The sequence below is a fragment of the Protomyctophum parallelum genome (assembly GCF_964188405.1).
Source record: "Protomyctophum parallelum genome assembly, chromosome: 14".
NCBI lineage: Eukaryota > Metazoa > Chordata > Actinopteri > Myctophiformes > Myctophidae > Protomyctophum > Protomyctophum parallelum.
In genome coordinates this window covers 33277548-33297999 of record NC_139709.1, presented here as the reverse complement: position 1 = coordinate 33297999, position 20452 = coordinate 33277548, and the positions used below count along the sequence as shown (strand labels likewise).

General features: G+C 39.8%; 2 protein-coding genes across 2 annotated transcripts in view; one reads left to right on the top strand and one right to left on the bottom strand.

Moving 5' to 3' along the window:
* The window catches only part of npc1 (Niemann-Pick disease, type C1), a 34435-nt gene extending 32183 nt beyond the window's left edge, over positions 1–2252 (top strand). Inside the window, exons 24-25 of the mRNA XM_083781870.1 lie at positions 153–315; positions 1062–2252. Of these exons, the coding sequence (XP_083637996.1) occupies positions 153–315; positions 1062–1144 (246 nt within the window). The 3' untranslated portion in view covers positions 1145–2252. The remainder of the gene's footprint in view (positions 1–152; positions 316–1061) is intronic.
* A 9710-nt stretch (positions 2253–11962) lies between these two features.
* Positions 11963–14601, bottom strand: LOC310871263 (uncharacterized protein; the record flags this gene model as incomplete). Its single annotated transcript, XM_083782751.1, has 4 exons — positions 11963–12237; positions 13110–13135; positions 13906–14010; positions 14214–14601. 4 exons carry the CDS (start codon positions 14599–14601, stop codon positions 12100–12102), a joined length of 657 nt encoding a protein of 218 aa, XP_083638877.1. The 3' UTR covers positions 11963–12099.
* Positions 14602–20452: the final 5851 nt, after the last annotated feature.

Genomic DNA, 20452 nt, shown 5'->3' with positions numbered 1-20452 from the left:
CGAAAATTGCGAGAGGCAACAGTTTGGCAACGCGAGACTATAATTATTAGGTTTAATAAAAAACTTTTTAATTTGCATGCATGAAGGCAAGTGAGGAAGCCTTTTTGAGCCTCGTGTGATATCTCTGTGCACTGTGCCTTTTTTATTTCCAGGTTTTCAGCGGGATCACCTTGACCAAGTTCGGCGGCATCCTGATTCTGGCCCTGTCCAAGTCGCAGATCTTCCAGATCTTCTACTTCCGCATGTACCTGGCCATAGTGCTGCTGGGGGCCACGCACGGACTCATCTTCCTACCGGTGCTGCTCAGCTATATAGGTCAGAACCACCACAAGGCTTTAACAACTTATCCCATTCTGACCTGAGATCAGATTCATACGAGGTTTCCACTGGACACACACTGGTCTGATTAAGCCCATTTAGACCTGAGAACAGATTCTACAAATATTCAATAATTTCAATATTTCAAATATCTTCTAAATCATGACAGTGTTCTGAAAAACAGTGGTGCTCAATGTCAAGGACCCCAAAAATGGCCGCCGACCCCCATCTACAATCTATCTACAAGCTCGTAAAAAGCTTTGAGCTTGTATATGTGTTATTTTTCAACAGCTAAAGTTTAAAGTGGTTAAAAGCTATAAAGCGACACAGACGCAGATTTAGTCCTCGGGTCTAAATGGGTGAAACCCTATATACTTTTTCTATGCTATCGACCCCTTCCTTTTTTCCAGTCGAAAATAGCTGATCTTCTCGTAGATGAGCTATGTTTTCTTATTTTAATTGAATGTTTGACTGTTATGACATGACCAGAATAGGGACTCTTGGATTCAGCCGTTTAATATATGTGCTTGCACAGTACACCAAAAGAATTGGTGTATAAATTACCATAGACCTGTGTAACCCCACCCACCTGAGCATGAAGTAAGAGCAAATATTTTAGGAATGCACTTTCATCACTTGTCAAATAAAACTAAGCTAGTACTTCGGCACACGATTTCAAAATCTCTACAGGGTGCATTGAATTGAAATGTGATGACTGAAGGCTGTTGTGAATCACTCCGCAGGTCCTTCTGTGAACAAGGCCAAGGTGTCGGCGGCCAACAAGCGCTACGCGGGGACGGAACGGGAGCGCCTCCTCAACTACTAGCGGAGAGAGAGCCGCTTCAAAACGTCGGAACGATTGAACTAACAATGCACTGGCAAAGAGACCGCGTGGGAGTTGAGCTTTGAGCAGTTTCTGTGATTACTGACGCACTCATCATCGCCACTAACTACAACTATGCACGGATGTAACTCAGGAAACCACTTGGGGGAGTTAAGAGAACCAGAGGCCTTGTCTTAAGCTTAGAATTGTTGTACGGTGTATATCCCCCCCCCCCCCCCCCATCTGTAGCCACGCCACCAACCATCACCCTATTACAGTAGGTCTATGGTCAGTTCAGACCATTCCATCTTTGGCAGGAGTGTCACGTAAACTCGCCATGGAACTGGAATGAGATGGTGTGGAAGTAGGAGAGACGCTGCCCTCGACACTAGACTTTCAGTCAAACAACATATGCTAGTCGCAATTTTTCTTGCAGGATTCTTAAAAGGGTAACCGTTAACTGATGTTTTTTATATATATATATATATATATACTGTATATAATTTATGTATATGTAAACTGGACAAAATAGAATGTGTAAAGGACAATTATGTTCATGAAATGGTTTACTAATGTGGCACTTTTGTAGAACAATTTGACACGGTGGATCCATTTTTGAGAGTATCACTGTATATGCTAATTTAACTTGTACTAATGATGACAGTACTAATTACGATAACGATGGGTAATAATAATAATAATAATGGTTACTAATGGTGGATAACTTGCTGAAGTTACTGAAACTACCCTGTCACATTTTAGACCACGGTGGGCGGGTGAGTTTGCCACAGAACTCTAAATGGAGGGCTAACGTTCAAACATTCACCGCTACAAAATGAAACCGATTGTAGAATGTTAGCCGGGCTAACTGTGTAATCCTACAACTTGTAATACCTCTTTAGAAAGCTTTATTCAAGCTAAAAACATTTTGTCATTAAATGGCGTAAAGCCCAAACAACGGAGAAAGTGTTTCAGATATTCCTTGCAAAGGAATGTGCCGCGTCACGAGGCACAAAAAGAGCAACCGTCTTCCTCCGAGCAGAGCGTCAAGCTTCACAGTACATACACACGCATTCACTCGTCTGTCAGTGAACCGTAGACATGGAAAGGTACAGATGCTCTGGGGCCAATGCTCTCAAAGTAAGGGCAAGCGCCCGTGTTGGTGCCAAGGAACGTAATGAAAAGAAGGGACGTGAGTCACGTGACTGGACTCATGTCCATATATGTCCATGGCCGCCCTCCGTGCAAGTCGCTGAGTCGTCGCTCCAATGAATTGCAGCTGGCGAATGAGGCGTCGTACCTTTCCATGTCTACGGTGGCGACGCCCGGCCCTCGTGCCGCCTGAAATTGTGACTGTTGTGTTGGATAAGATCGTTTAGTTTTCACAATGGTGTGTTTTATAGATTTGAAAGGGGTGATATGTTTTGCTGGAGGAGGACGTAATACCAGTGTGTGTGTCTGTGTGCCAAGGAGCATTAGTGGCATTCCTTCATTATAGCTGCAGTCCGTAACTTCTTTTTAAATGGTTATAGGTATAACTTTCAAGAAAGCATGGAGGTGTCCCTACTCTAACATTGAGACCCTGGTGTTGAGGAGTAATGGCTGAAGCACATGAGTGCCATATCTCCCCCCTAGCCAAACGCCATGCATTTTTATATGAAACGGACAGATTGCAGCTTTAATTATACTTGAAGGACCGCTTTTCAACGTATCGTCACATACAGGTAATTGGTCCTCACTAATGTTCATGATACAAAATGCCACAAATGTTTTTGTTCCTACTCTCTGTGGGCATTTCTCAAACCTGTCCACCAGTGACATCGTTAGGCAGACTTTTTTTTAAACTATTAAAAAAAATAATATATATATATAGATATTTAGATTTGTATTATCGTGAGAACAACTTTTCAGGAATAGAAAGCCTGGCTTGGATTCCCCATCGACGATGTCACTGGTGGACGGGTTTCTGAACTGCCCCACAGCCCTCCTATGAGACCAATTATATGAAGGTAGGTTGAAAAGTGGTGAAGTGGTCCTTTAACATTGGTTGTCTCGTTTTGCATTTATTTTTTCTATTTTGCTTTATTTTTATTTTGTCATACCTCATTCAATGTTGAACCTGGTACTGGGCATTTGGAAATCTATACATAATGAATGACTTATGCTTGTTGACAATGCAGTGCATCGTTGCGGGTGAATCATAACATTTGTCCAGAAACACACACTTTTTACACAAAGGAGAGAAACAAGCTAGGAGGCCATGTTTCTTTAATTAGGTTTTAATGATGTGTATGATTTACCTAGCCTTGTACTAGGTGTTGTGGTTTTAAAGGTACACCACTTTAAATGTCATGTTTTTCTTATTTTCTTTTGGAATATAATATATCACCAATACTAATGCATCCATATTTGTTCTTTTTATATCAAGTACTCGCATGTGTTTGTAATTAAGTAAATGTTTAGCAGAACTTACTAAGGTATTGGCATCAAAATATAGGCTACTTATGGCCTACTTCAACTTGTGGCCAACTTTGTCACATTTGACTTGCCCAGTTATACTCGAATATGGCATGGTGAGTTTATAAGGCTCACAGTGATAAATAATTTTAGTTGCACAGTTCTAAGTGCAGAGTGCATAATCACCGTGGAAACCAAATGCATATTGTCGACTACGCCATACCTTTGGTAAAATGGAGAGGTCCCCTACAGGTATATACCCTCAAATTGTGTGTGTGTGTGTGTGTGTGTGTGTGTGTGTGCGCGCGCAAAGAGGCATGCCGGGCATATAAAAGCGGTACTGGGGGCCTTGACTGTGGAGCCAGGATGGGACTACACAGCCACCAGAAGACTCACAAATAGGAGAAGATGGTCATCATCAGACACGATGGACAACCACAAGCGTGTGTACAGTACCTTTTAAAATGTATATATTATTTAAAAGTTCATTTTCTTCCCAAATATAATTCAAAAAGTGAAACTTTCATATATTCTCAATTCATGGTGCATAAAGTGAACTATTTAAAACCTTTTTTTGTTTTAATCTTGATGATTATGGCATACAGCTCATTAAATCTAAATATTAGAATATATTACGAGACCACTAAAACAAAGATTTTTGAGCGGTGCAACCACTCCAAGGAACAGCAATGTCCGTGTTCACCTACCTATGTGGCCATGAGCACCAGTATGACTGAGTACCAGTAGGGGCGCTGTTGTGCCAGAAACAGAGAGATGGTATTAGTGCTGCACTGTTGCCTGCTAATGAGAGAGAGAGAGAGGGGGGGGAGAGGGGAGTTGCACCACTCGGTTCACACGGTTGACATTTCTCGTTTAAAAGAAATCACACCTATCTGTCGAGTATATTAATGTAGCAGGCAATACTTGGTCTGGGCTACTTTAGAACACATTATTTCATCAATGGGGCGTGGCATGGAGGTGATCAGCCTTTGTTCACTGTTGAGGTGTTATGGAAGCCCAGGTTTGCTTTGATAACAGCCGTAAGTTAAGTTGTATTGTTGAATCTACTGTCTGTGGGGTTTAGGTCAGGCTAGTTGGATGGTCAGTTAAGCACAGTAATACCATGGTCTGTACACCAGTTACTAGTTATGGCACAATGATGATGTAATAACATAACTTGTGTTATTACATCATTATCATTTAATTGACAAATAGATTATTTTATGACAAATGAATTACAAAAGAAAAGAAAAAACACCCAGAGTGACCGGCACCAAGTGAACAATAAAATGGGGGCATGGTTATAAGCACAACCCGTGTAGGAATTAGTATGTAGCGTCTCCTCATGCCGAACAAAAATTGTGAAAATTACATTTACTTCTATTGCCTACTGCGACACTCTACGATGCTGTACGTGACGTTGAGGTTCACATAACTTTCCACCGGTGGAAACTAAACAATGGTTAGTCTAACCACACCGGAGTGGAGCTTTTCATCAGATGAGGCTTGGTTGAATTTGAAAGGTGCAAACTGCATCAAGAGAAAGTATTTATAGACTCAGAGAGAGTTTGAGGTTGTTTTTTTCTTCCTATGCTGTATCTGTAAGATTGGTTTCAGTCACATAGCCAGATACTGCCATGTAACCATGCTCCACTCATTTATGTACTGTACTATTATGCATCAATTTCCTTTGTTCTCACTTTACTTTGTGTGGCTCATCAGGGCTGAGATTCTAACACCAGTACGGCAGAATCAGAGGCTGTAGAAAGTTTTGGCTTTTTGTGTATATTATCTAAAAAATCACACCCATCTGAACCGAGTGGTGAAACTCCCCCCCCCCCCCCCCCCCCCCCCCCCTTCTCTCTCTCTCTCTCTCTCTCTCTCTCATATTAGCAGGCAACAGTACACTGTCTCTCTCTGTTTCTGGCACAACAGTGCCCCTACTGGTACTCATACTGGTGCTCATTAACCAACACATACATAGGTGAACAACACACAGGCGGACACGGACATTGCTGTTCCTTGGAGTGGTTGCACCACTCAAAAAATAAGTTGTCCAAACAATACAGTGGTGCTTAAAGGAAAGGCCATTGGCCACCAAAATCGGTAGGATTCATCCTGCAATGTTCTGATTAAATGATGAGATATCTCGCATGCGGTAATTCATCATGGGCATCCTCCCTCACATGTAGGACCAAGAAGAGAACTAAAACATTTTAGCAACAGCTTTAGGTCTTGTCCGTGTGGTGGTTACATAAACACTGATCTCTCAAGACAGATTAAGAATGTTTTATTTGTGTGTGTGTGTGTGTGAGCATGGAGGTGTGTCTTTTTATTTATTGAATTGAATGTGTTCCCAGATTGCGTTGGCACAAGAAAGGCATCACATGGGCAAACGATATTGATCAGTTTTTATTGTATATATTGTATACAACATGAAACAGTTGAGAAAATAGAGTAAAATATATACTGTGATTTTTTTTAATTATAAGAAGGCAAAGGAGAGGTGGAGGATAATGAAAACATGACTACATACGGGAGTAGTTCAACCTGCGGTTTATCGTCAACAGGGTAAGCTGTGAAAGTGTTTGAGGAAATGAAGTGTTAAGCACCTCACTGGCAGGAAAGGAATACACATGGCTCTGTGTTAGTGAACAATGAGGGCCCAACTGCATGCACAAACTATTGTTATTCTGCAGCTAAAACAAGATGGCCGTAGATTCTCCACACCGCCGTCACTGCTGCTGAAGGTGCCTGACAGCAGAATAGGTTTCTCTAGAAGCTAAACTCACGGCTGCATAGACATCATCGCCATTCTGACGCTGTAAGGGGCGAAACAGAGATGTACACACAAATCACACTTGTGTGAAGTGAGCGACGCTCTTATAACCATATATCATCATACATCACATTCCGTACTCGGCCTATCAAAGTCATCGATTCCGTGATTGAGAACAAAAAGATATCTCATACAGACACACATGCACATAAAGCTGTGCTAGCACAACTTATAAGGAGCTTGTAACAAACAGACCGGCCGGCCTGGGCCGTAATAAACGCGTATTAACAGTTAATCAGTCCCTTAAAGTCCATATTAGATTAAGATAGACTATGGTTAAGCGTTGCCTCAGACTATACGTTTATTATGCGCTTATAATAAACTTGTTGACATTTACTAGACTGCTTAAGAACATTAATACAAGTCATCACGATACGTTGTGAGCTTGTACAGCAGGTCTGCTATTTTCATTTTTGGAAACCTTTGAAAAACTAGAGGTTCGACCTGGAGAATATGGCTTCCAATTTGTGATATGAAGGTAGGCAGAAAATAAATCAAATTACCTGAGAGGAAGATAGGTCTGTATTCCCTGTAAATTGAGATAATTAATGAATGATAATGAATAAACATATTCATTTTAGTTTTCACCACAAAAGCTGTGCAGGTTGTAATACTGATGGTGTGATAGCTGGACTATTACCGGTATATACATTACTATACAAATACAGTATGTATGTTTGATAATCATTGATTCATTCTACCCTCGACCAAAACAGCATGTAGTAAAGATACAGAATATGTACGTACTGTCAAATATTCATACTGTATTAACTGTACAAATATACACATTATGTAAATTATACAGAAAATATGTGGTCAAATTTGACTGAGGGACTGCCTTTGGATTTTTTTGAATTTTTGTTTTTTCATGTCATATGAAAGCAGGGAATCATAGCTTCAAATATATTAGTTGTTCAGTTTGACCCACCAGTTTTGGAGATATGGCTTGCAAGTATGTCTTGCAGAAAACAGCGAGTTGAGAAAACAGGCTTGAAAGGTTCACTTCTGTGGTCTCTAACATTACACCTAGCTACATGTTTAGCCCTCTAACACCCAGCGTTGCTTTTTAGCAACAAATTTATTTTATTTAATTACTAATTATTATTATTTTTTTCTGTTCTTTTTTCACCTAAACGTCATCAGTGATGTTCATTGCAATGCCATTGGTCATGATATTTGCATATAAATACCCCCCACAGAGGCTGAAATTCACACAAATTAAAAATGTCTGGACTCTGTGCAATTTTGAACATTTTTTAACCTAAGACTTTTGACCTTTACCCTAATAAAAGTAGGTAAAATAATTGTAATATATGTTTTTTTTGATCATTAGAATGTCTAGAACATGTTTTATTCATTATTGTGAAAGATATCCCCCAAATGTAAATTATTATATTATTATATAATTATTATATAATTATTATACATTTTTCATCAAACTTTATTTTTTTATTTTTTTTAACACATTTTTTTGTCTTAGTCCTAGTAGTACAAAGTAGTAGTAAGGTTGAAATCTATTTTTTGCAAGTAGAAATTAATGCGGGTGTTAGAGGGTTAAGCATTTATTTCATATTTACATGTTGATTTCAGCTCTGATATTTATTTCAGACATACTCTATAGTAGCCTATGTGAAGAGTCTGCCTGTGCTATTATCTAATTTTGGATAAGATATGAATAAATTCAGTTTTTCTCCTCTGGTGAAAAGCTGGAGGTTGCATGATGGCAGGCTCTCAGTCAAATCTGGTCACATATGATCAATTAAGTATCATCATGGCAATTATTTCATTCAAATCACAAATCACATTTAGTTTGTGGGTTGTGTCTGTTTCTTTCACCTCCCTCGTGCTGTGACTGACTGACAGAGTTTCTTGTTGTCCCAGTCTAATCTTCTTTGTCTTCTATGTTTTTTCTATTTCATCTTTCTTCTGGCTGTGTAATAATTAAGTGGAATGGGGGCGCACTACAAATACCGAACCTATGAAGTACCATAATGTATTTGTCTTCATCGAAGTAATATAATAATCAATCATTTAAGTCTTTACCTACTATTGTAAAATGCATGATGGATTGATACGTTGGATACATTTCAGTCATACATACAGTCTGTTGCTTTCCCCAGGTTGGCAGAGGGAGTGTAGTGCCCAGGATTACATTAGATAATTGACACTGGGTGAAAAAAATGGGTTGCAATTTTGTGGTATAAAAAAACCCATCTGCAACTAGCTCACAATGCATTGCAACGCATAGTGGGCTTGTAGATCTGTTTTTTTTTGTATATAGGGTTATGGTATAGGGTATAAGTGTTTAAGATAAGAGGTCGTAAAAGGTCACACTCTACAATTAACATGTGTTCATACCTTTTCTGCATGACTTGCAAAGAGCCCTGCATGCAAGTAGAAGTGTGGACAACCCAAGAAGTACATTTGAAATCACCAACACAGTGATGGTTGGATCTCCATGTACTGAAATGAAGGCAGAATAATTATTAGTTCACATTCACCACTTCAGATGAGAACAAGAAACATTGTTTTCACAGTAACACTCCGTGTGAAAGGCATGGTAATTTGGTAACCCATAGAAACATTAGCTTAGTGTAATTATATATTTTCCCTCCATCATCTAAATGCTATACCATGTATCATACATGTGCAATTTGGAATTACGTTTAATATCCAGCGTTGTTCCATTTCCAAAGTACATTTCCCCACAAAGAGTCACACCACAAATGTAAGCTCCATCATCTGCAACAGTGACATTCCTCTTGGTGAGCTCGTAGACACAGCTCTGTGTAGACTTCCCAGGTTCAGGAGCCTTCTTGCAGACTCCAGTCTTATCATGTGTGTAAACGACTCCAGGTTGAGATTCTCTGGGGCTTCTGAACCAGTAGACGCTGTGTTCTCCATCACAGATCTCAGTGTGGACGGTACAGTTCAGAGTCACAGAGTCTCCTACCTCGACCGACTCAGACACGGGCTGATGGATGACAGGTCGAACGTTGGACCTCGAACCTTTTACACTGAGAATTGCCCCGTCTGAAAATCTGCTAGGCATATAGTAACTGATGCCCAAACAGTAGTATGCACCGGAGTCTGAAGGAAGTAAAAATGAGATCTGCAAATGATTTGTGCCCTTTTGCAGTGAGAAGCGCAGATTGTCCTTGAATTCATCATACAGTAGATTTAATGTTTGCATTAGTCTATAGAAGGTAGACACAAGCTGTGGTTTCTGTCCCAGTGTTTGCTTGTACCAACTAATGGTTGTTGCATCTGTAACATTATAGAAGCAGTGCAAAGTTATATTGTCTCCAATGTTAGCTGATATAAATCCACTATCTTGATGGAGGGCTGAGGCTTGTTTCAAATGAACAGCTGTAAAAAAAAAAAAAGAGTTATGATACTAGTATACATGAAAAGGCATTATTCAGAGCTGTAGAATCAATGGCAATTCAGTTTGAAACACAAAATGGTAGCAAAAAAGGCCCAACTCACCCATTTCCCCAAAGAACAGAAATACGACGCACAGTGTGAACTTTGGAGTTGTCATCTTGTTCAAAAGCCTGCATAGAATGGAAAGAATTTCAATTATTTCAAATAATTAGAAAGTAGAAAAGAACGTCAGGTTACAACACTTTTTTTAATAGTTTTTCTTCTTTGTAATTATTTGTTTGGTCCAAAATATTGTGTGTGTTGTCATGATTTCTCACGACAAGGTCACGACTTAAAAGGTCTTTAAATAAATACGTTTTGAAATGCCTATGGAAGAAATGCATTGGTATTCATTTCCTGGGCCACTCGTTGTTCTGAAAGGGGGAGGGACTGCAACGCTCTATAGGCCCCTACAGTAAGACCTGTCATCCTGCATATCTTCACTTCAGCTACAGTGAAGGGTCTTCTTATGTAATTGCTTTTTTTTTTTTTTTTTTTTTTTATCTAAAATCAAAATATTAGAATATATTACGAGACCACTAAAACAATTTTTTTTTTTTAACGAGAAATGTCGACCATCTGTCAACTATACTAATGTATACAGTTAATACTTGGTCTGGGCTACTTTAGAACACATTATTTCATCAATGGGGCGTGGCATGGAGGTGATCAGCCTTTGTTCACTGTTGAGGTGTTATGGAAGCCCAGGTTTGCTTTGATAACAGCCGTAAGTTAATTTGTCTTGTTGAATCTACTGTCTGTGGGGTTTAGGTCAGGCCAGTTGGCTGGTCAGTTAAGCACAGTAATACCATGGTCTGTACACCAGTTACTAGTAGTTATGGCACAATAATGATGTAATAACATAACTTATGTTATTATATCATTATCATTGCATTGACAAATAGATTATTTTATGACAAATGAATTACAAAAGAAAAGAAAAGAAAAAACACCCAGAGTGACCGGCACCAAGTGAACAATAAAATGGGGGCATGGTTATAAGCACAACCCGTGTAGGAATTAGTATGTATAGCGTCGTCTCATGCCGAACAAAAATTGTGAAAATTACATTTACTTCTATTGCCTACTGCGTGACGTTGAGGTTGCAGTCAGACCAGTCTTCCTGTCCTCGCTTCACATAACTTTCCACCAGTGGAAACTAAACAACCGTTAGTCTAACCACACAGGAGTGGAGCTTTTCATCAGATGAGACTTGGTTGAAATTGAAAGGTGCAAACTGCATCAAGAGAAAGTATTTATAGACACAGAGTCTGAGGTTGTTGTTTTTTTGTTGTTGGTTTCAGTCACATAGCCAGATACTGACATGTAACCATGCTCCACTCATGTATATGTACTGTACTATACAGTATGCATCAATTTCCTTTGTTCTCACTTTACTTTGTGTGGCTCATCAGGGCTGAGATTCTGACACCAGTACGGCAGAATCAGAGGCTGTAGAACGTTTTGGCTTTTTGTGTATATTATATAAAAAAGATTAGTTGTCCAAACAATACAGTGGTGCTTAAGGAAAGGCCATTGGCCACCAAAATCAGTAGGATTCATCCTGCAATGTTCCGATTAAATGATGAGATATCTCGCACGCGGTAATTCAACATGGGCATCCTCCCTCACATGTACAGTAGGACCAAGAAGAGAACAAAAACATTTTCCATTTTCCAGGTTCCACCGCAGTGCCACCGTGAAGCTGATATATGCCGCAAGGCTAAACCAGCTGTTTTGATTGTTTGGTGTAGCCTATTGCAACAGCTTTAGATCTTGTCCGTGTGGTGGTTACATAAACACTGATCTCTCAAGACAGATTAAGAATGTTGTGTGTGTGTGTGTGTGTGTATTTTTTTTACTGAATGGGTTCCCAGATTGCGTTGGCACAAGAAAGGCAACACATGGGCAAACGATATTGATCAGTTTTTATTGTATATATTGTATACATGAAACAGTTGAGAAAATAATATAGATTTTTTTATTTTAAGAGAAGGCAAAGGAGAGGTGGAGGATAATGAAAACATGACTACATGCGGGAGTAGTTCAACCTGCGGTTTATCGTCAACAGGGTAAGCTGTGAAAGTGTTTGAGGAAATGAGGTGTTAAGCACCTCACTGGCAGGAAAGGATTACACATGGTTCTGCGTTAGTGAACAATGAGTGACCAACTGCATGCACAAACTATTGTTATTCTGCAGCTAAAACAAGATGGCCGTGGATTCTCCACACCGCCGTCACTCCTGCTGAAGGTACCTGACATCAGAATAGGTTACGGTGTCACTGTTGGCCTTCACTCTGTCCATCCTGGTGGAGGCACGGCCTCTAGAAGTGAAACTCACGGCTGCATAGTTGACATCATCTCCATTCTGACGCTGTAAGGGACGAAACAGAGATGTATACACAAATCACACTTGTGTGAAGTGAGCGGCGCTCTTATCACCATACATCACATTCCGTACTCAGCCTATCAAAGTCATCGATTCCGTGATCATACAAACACACATACACATAAAGCTATGCTAGCGCCGCTCAAAAAACTGTGTCGGAACAAGAACAATAACGGGTCCTCGGTATAGTCAATTCAGACAGATCAAACCACACAAGTAAAATAACTGTTAGTGTTAACCTATAAGTAAAATATGTTTTACCTACAATATCACATGTTGATATGATAATACGCCTGAATTCATTTATGAGGAGCTTGTAATAAACATTAATTCTTAATTTTATTTATCTTTTAATTAAGGCCCGGCCGGCATTGTAAAAAGTTTGAACATTTTTGGAAACTTTTGAAAAACTAGAGGTTCGACCTGGATAGGTAACCGGAGAACGCGCCGGTTTTCTAGCTCGCCGCGGTTTAGTGCGTTTTTGTTTTACGATCACCTTTATTCCTGCACCATAGTTGTTTAAAGTTTACACTAGAGAAAGTAGGAATGCTAAAGTTTAAACACCAAAGTACCGAAACAATGTAATTCATTAGTAAACAATATCCTGAAATGGTAGGCCTACTTATCATTGGTATTCAAATACTCGCCTTTTTATCATTATCTAGCTGACCATTTAATTGCACAAAATAATTTGATCACTTTGGAAATGAACTATAAGAGCTGTGGGTTTGACATACTATACAGACAGCATGTTAACATAACGATGAAGACATTGAACTTGACATATCGCAGCGGCGAGTTGGTAAACCGGCGAGTGAGTTGTGATATGAAGGTAGGCCCAAAATAAATCAAATTACCTGAGAGGAAGATAGGTCTGCATTCCCTGTAAATTGAGGTAAAGAATGTCAACATATTCATTTTAGTTTTCACCACAAAAGCTGCATGTGCAGGTTGTAATACTGATGCTGTGATAGCTATAGACTATTATATACATTAGGCCTACTATACAAATACAGTATGTATGTTTGACAATCATTGATTCATTCTACCTTAGACCAGAACAGCAGTAGTAAAGATACAGAATAGGTACTGTCAAATATTCATACTTTGTATACTGTACAAATATATACATTATGTAAATTATACAGAAAATATGATCAATTATGTATCATCATGGGAATTATTTCATTCAAATCACATTTAGTTTGTGGGTTGTGTCTGTTTCTTTCACCTCCCTCCTGCTGTAACTGACTGACAAGTGTTTCTTGTTGTCCCAGTCTAATCTTCTTTGTCTTCTATGTTTTTCTATTTCATCTTTCTTCTGGCGTAATACTGTAAGTAGATTGGGGGCGCACTACAAATACCGAACCTACGAAGTAGCTTCATTTATTTATTAGCAATTAGGTGTTTGCCTACTATTGTAAAATTAATGATTTGATTGATTCGTTGGATACATTCAGTCATAGATACAGTTTGTTGCTCTCACCCAGGTTGGCAGAGGGAGTGTAACGCCAAGGATTACAGTAGATAATTGACACTGGGTGAAAAATAAAGAATAAAAACAAAACACATCTGCAAGCTCACAAGTATGTAGTGTTTAAGAGAAGAGGTAAAAAAAGGTCACACTCTAAATTCATTAACAAGTGTTCATACCTTTTCTGCATGACTTGCAAAGAGCCCTGCATGCAAGTAGAAGTGTGGACAACCCAAGAAGTACATTTGAAATCACCAACACAGTGATGGTTGGATCTCCATGTACTGAAATGAAGGCAGAATAATTATTAGTTCACATTCACCACTTCAGATGAGAACAAGAAACATTGTTTTCACAGTAACACTCCGTGTGAAAGGCATGGTAATTTGGTAACCCATATAGAAACATTAGCTTAGTGTAATTACATCTTTTCCCTCCATCATCTAAATGCTATACCATGTACCATACATGTGCAATTTGGAATTACGTTTAATATCCAGCGTTGTTCCATTTCCAAAGTGCATTTCCCCACAAAGGGTCACACCACAAATGTATGCTCCATCATCTGCAACAGTGACGTTCCTCTTGGTGAGCTCGTAGACACAGCTCTGTGTAGACTTCCCAGGTTCAGGAGCCTTCTTGCAGACTCCAGTCTTATCATGCGTGTAAACGACTCCAGGTTGAGATTCTCTGGGGCTTCTGAACCAGTAGACGCTGTGTTCTCCATCACAGATCTCAGTGTGGACGGTACAGTTCAGAGTCACAGAGTCTCCCACCTCGACCGACTCAGACACAGGCTGATGGATGACGGGTCGAACGTTGGACCCCGAACCTTTTACACTGAGAATTGCACCGTCTGAAAATGTGCTAGGCATATAGTAACGGATGCCCAAACAGTAGTATGCACCGGAGTCTGAAGGAAGTAAAAATGAGATCTGCAAATGATTTGTGCCCTTTTCTGCAGTGTGCAGTGAGAAGTGCGGATTGTCCTTGAATTCATCATGTAGATTTGATGTTTGCATTAGCGTATGTAAGGTAGACACAAGCTGTGGTTTCTGTCCCAGTGTTTGCTTGTACCAACTAAGGATTGTTGCATCTGCAACATCCCCATCCCCATAGGAGCAGTGCAAAGTTTTATTGTCTCCAATGTTAGCTGATATAAATCCACTATCTTGATGGATGGCTGAGGCTTGTTTCAAATAAACAGCTGTAAAAAAAATAGAAAGTTATGATACTAGTATACATGAAAAGGCATTATTCAGAGCTGTATAATCAATGGCAATTCAGTTTGAAACACAAAATGGTAGCAAAAAAGGCCCAACTCACCCATTTCCCCAAAGAACAGAAATATGACGCACAGTGTGAACTTCTGAGTTGTCATCTTGTTCAAAAGTCTGCATAGAATGGAAAGAATTTCATATATACTCCTCTGTTCAGAGATCAGGGTGACTTTTGATTGGCCAGACAGATCTTGTTTGAATTTGGGTTAATGCCTTATTTGGCTAAAACGGACCACCTGTTTTGTTTCGTAGCATCCTGCGCTGCACGTAACGGATTCTGGATTCCGTTTAGCTTTTTTTTATACGCTTGCGTTGTTGCGCCCCTCTTCAACAGACCTGGAGGAGACCTGTGTAGATCCAGCCAACAACGCCTGCATTCCTCACTTCACATTTGCAAGGCCCTTAACACTATTTTTTATATGGAGAAGAAGTATTTAATAGAGAAAATCCACATGAACTTCAAATTCATGTGCTATTCTGTAGACCTATAGACTGTACAGTTTGTGTATTATGAACATTACCAATCTTTTACAACGCTATATTCCAGAGAACTAATCTACACTATAACAAAGGGTGACAACAAATGATCTCTTGTGGATGATTTAGCTGGATGGGCTATGTTATCAGACAAAAAGTGCTGTTCATGGAAACTATAAAGGTCTTCAATGGCCTAAGGCCTAGGGCCCAGCCCTAAGCTATCAGTGTGTGAAAGTATACATGATTCTGAAACCACAACGTCTGATGCAATGAAAGAGATACTTGGCAAGAAGATGAAGAAAGATGAAGTCCCCTGGATGAAACATTGGTTTATGTGATGGGAAAATAAAGATCTGCAATATTGTGGTCCTTCATATTTTATTGTTTTAAACTTCATGAATAGTTTCCACTATGCAGTATACTTATAGATAAATCAACCTCATAAATGTGAAAATTAATCTTTACTTCTGCAACACTGTATGATGCTGCAAGATGCTGTACGTGACCTTGAGGTTGCAGTCAGACCAGTCTTCCTGTCCTCGCCTACGTTTCCACCAGTGGGAACTACAACTGTTAGCCTAACCACACAGGAGTGGAGCTTTTCATCAGATGAGACTTGGTTGAACTTGAAAGGTGCAAACTGCATTAAGATCAAGAGAAAGTATTTATAGACACACAGAGAGAGAGTCTGAGGTTGTTTTGTTCTTGACCATGCTGTATCTGTTATGTTCTGACTGCATGAAAAGTCACATAGCCTATAGGCCTATACTGACACGTACAAATGAGCAATACGCTCAGAGTCTCCCCAGAGGAGGGGAGGAAGAGAGACACTCGATGGGACAGATACATCGGCAACAACAACGACAGTGACATACACGTAGAAAAAACACCTCAATTAATAATAATATTAAATAAAACTTTATTTGTATAGCACCTTTCATGACATGAAATGCAGCTCAAAGTGCTTTACAGAGCAATGGGAGAAAGAAAAAAAACAAACAGGCAAAGACATTAAAAAACAAGCAGTAATGCAATACAGTGAGGACATGAATAACAAAAAATAAAATATCAATTAAAGGCAATGTTGTAGAAGTGGGTCTTGAGCTGTGCTTTAAAAATGTCTACAGAGGCTGCCTGACGAAGGTACAGTGGGAGCTTGTTCCATGCCGTCGGCCCGTAGAAGCAAAAAGCTGCTTCCTCGTATTTTTTTGTTGCCATTTTTTTAGGCAAAGCGAGCAGGCCAGCAGTGGAAGACCTTAGGGGGCGGTTTGGGACATATGTAGGCAGGCAGTCATGTAGGTAGGAAGGTGCGAGACCATTGAGAGTGAGACCAATTACTCAAATACACCAGAGTAAGGCCAAGTGTGGAAAAGCTTATAGGACGGATGCATGCACACTGCACAGACAAACAGTCTGGTGAGACGTACAGTAGGCCTATACTGTAGAAGGACCCTAGGCAGGAAGCAAACGATATTCCTAGAGACCTCTGAGTGCCGCATGATTTGGGATCGCACTGAAATGGTTGGCAGACAGGGGAATTGCAGCCGTCGTAGGTGCCCTTTGAGAGCGGTTTTGAAGGAGACAAGGGATTTGCATGTCTTAATGACGGTTGGTAGGGCGTTCCATGTTGGTGGCATAGGAGCTAAATTAATTTAGTCCCTTGTTTGTGCCGAATCTGGGTTACACATGGTTTGTTGAACTCTCTCTGGTGTTGTGGGTGTGGACATTTACATGGGTATCTTGGTGGTGTACCGAATCTTGTGGACCAGACCCATTGCAAGATGCTGTACTCTGTCGTCAACCCTAAGCCATTCCATCCTGTCAAAGTGGGCAGGGGTGAGGTGGGTTCGGGGAGTGAGGCTCTTTTCAAATCAAAATCAAACTTTATTTATAGAGCACATTTATAAAGACCAAAGGTCAACCAAAGTGCTGTACAGGATCAGGTAAAAACAAAGAAAATGGAAACCAAGACAAAAATAACATGGTATAACCACACAAGCAAGAGAACAACAAACTACACAATTGCAGTACAATAGAGCAAAAACTAAAATTAAAATCAAGAATCAAAAGCCATGGAGAAAAAATGGGTTTTAAGAGAGGACTTGAAAGCTCCCAAGGAGCAAGCGGACCTGATCCGCAAGGGCAGACTGTTCCAGAGTTTGTGGCCGGCCACTGAGAAAGCTCGGTCACCTCTAGACTTGTATTTTGTTGAGGGCATAGTCAGAAGCAATTGGTCAGCTTTTAAGTACCTCCTCGGTTGTTACCATTGTCAGTTTAAAATCATCTTTACAAACACTATAGGTTTTTGTAGAAGGCTTTGATGTGCTCTACTCCCAGAGTGGGAGTGGGCTCTTCTGATCAAGCAATTGGTTGAAATAGGCTATCCAGCCTGAAATGGGTATGACAGCACAGTGAGCACACTGTAGTCATTAATAGAAGATTTGAGAACGGATTCATCACATTATAAATATCATCAGAGCAGCAGCTTTATTGGCTTAGGAGTTAGGAATGGAACAAAAATGGCAGGTATACGCTGCTGTATTTTAACACCAGTTATTATGGTGGTACTTGGAGAGCCAAATATTTTCTGAGGTGGTACTTCAGTAGGTTGGGAACCAATGTTGTTACTCGTGCAAGCAGATTGTGCTGCGATCGGCTGGGTATGTAGCCTACAGTGTGTGTGTGTGTGTGTGTGTGTGTGTGTGTGTGTGTGTGTGTGTGTGTGTGTGTGTGTGTGTGTGTGTGTGTGTGTGTGTGTGTGTGTGTGTGGGTGTGGGTGTAGTAGTGAAGTGTGTGTAGTGAAGAAGCGAAGCCCACGACCATTGGCCAAAGGGTCAATTGAAAATCTAAACTTTGAACAGGCATAGCTCATGCATAGCATCTGTATCGTAGTCGTCCACATTAACAGTTTTTGTATTGAGTTGTTCTTTACATTTGAAATGTACCCATTCGGCATACTGTTAATAAATACTTCAATCAATCATCACTGACTGACTGTAAAACTAAACCAGAAATCATGTTACTTTACAGTTTATGCAAGGTATTTTAGCGACCCCTGCTGCTTAATGTTGGCAGCTCCTCCTATATTATTAGTCAACCTTTGCACAAATCCGGAATGAATCAAACTGTGCAGTCAAGTCTTACATAGGCTATAGTCTAGTTTGTATCTTCTCTGTGATTTTATCCATATAGGTAAAGACAAAGACAGATTCAATTTGTACTACCGGCAGTATTTGTTTTATAGGCAAATTTCTCCACTGATCTAATAGTGGAGAAATAGATAGTCTGATGTTAAAGGGATAAACTGCAGTGGAATTAATCTGGGGTAGCTTCATTGCGTGATTAATTATCTCATTATGCAGAACTAAAGTTTTCAAATAATTGCAATGGAGTAAACGTACAATATTTTCCTCTGAAATGTAGTAGAGTATATTATGTCAAATTATTTAAAATTGGAAATACTCATTTTTTTGATAGTCAGTGTGCCATATCAACAAAATATAATTACGTTTACGATACATCAAATGTAATGTTTTTGACTGTCCATAGGCTATACATAACAACCTTTCTTGTATTATTGTCTTTTGTAATATTTTCTTTCACATCAGGTCAGGATGTAATGATCATTAGACTCAGAGAAATAATCCACCTATGTCCCACACTCTCTTCCCAGGTAAGAGTTGGTATAGATGTAATTTAACTGACTAAACTTTTTTTATATATTTAATTTTAAAAGAAAAGACCTCTCCCTCACGCTTATGCCAGTGTGCCAGTTACCACCTTCCCCTGTGCCAATGTTGGCAGTTGGCACCTATGCCTAAGGTAACAAGGTTGCCTAACCTGACTCCACCAGATGGGGCAGGCAGCAGTCAGGTTAAAGGTTGCCTACCCCTGGGTTAGAAGGGAGCTCTACCATTCTCCACGTAGCCCACAAGGTGGTGCCTGATTCCCTTCCTGTAGCTGTGAGTGGCTCTGCTTCTTCTGAATGTCTTGCACAGCAGGACTCGGGAGTGACCTAATTCTGTGAGATGAGCGATCATGCAGTATTTCTACCCTGCAGGTGCATGGAATTATAGTATATATGGATGGCTTGACTATTTGAAACACTGAACGAAACCTGACACATCATTTGTAATTATTCTAACTTGTGTGCATGCATGGGAATATTATTGTTTTTATTTTATTTCTACACTATCATTTCTGCCTGGCGATCGGATCACTGGATCCCAGACCCAGTTGAGAGCCTTGTGATGTCTGGCCTGGTGCTTTACAGCGTGTGTCCCAAGTTGGACATTTGTCCAGCGCTGTTGTCACACAAGCCTCAAGCTCATGACTTATTTAACCGTCTCTGTGAGAGCAGGGAGTCAGTGGGGACTATTCTTTGAATCCGGTTCAGAGATTAAAATATTAATTTCACTGGCAGCTAGGGCTGGTGAACTGTGTTTGCAGAGGGCCAAAAGAGTGAGTGCACTATTATACATCTACATTATACATACATTATACACCTATCTATTCTAGACCCTTATACAGTATACTGTAGTAGAGTAGGCCTATTCTTAATTTTAAAAAAACTGGGACCTACCTGGTTGATCCTTTCGCAGTTTCACTGTACACACCGTTTGTATACTTAGACATGCATGGCTTAATCTTTGAGACAAGCATAATATGCTGTTTGGCCCTGTAAACTACTTATTGTGCCAAATATAAGACGACTCTGATTATAAGACGTATTATGCAAGACAAACACATTGATTCATGTTTTTTGATGACATTTGATGACATACTATAGTATGGGTAGTAGGTCTTATTTAACCTATGCCCAGGTGTAAATGACCCTGGATTATTAATCCCTTGAATTAAATTAATATATTTAGATAGGCCTAACAGGATTTATAATATCATTCATGGTAGAAACATTGCATTAACAGCAACTATTCAACACTATAGCATTAGTTTTGCACGAAAACAC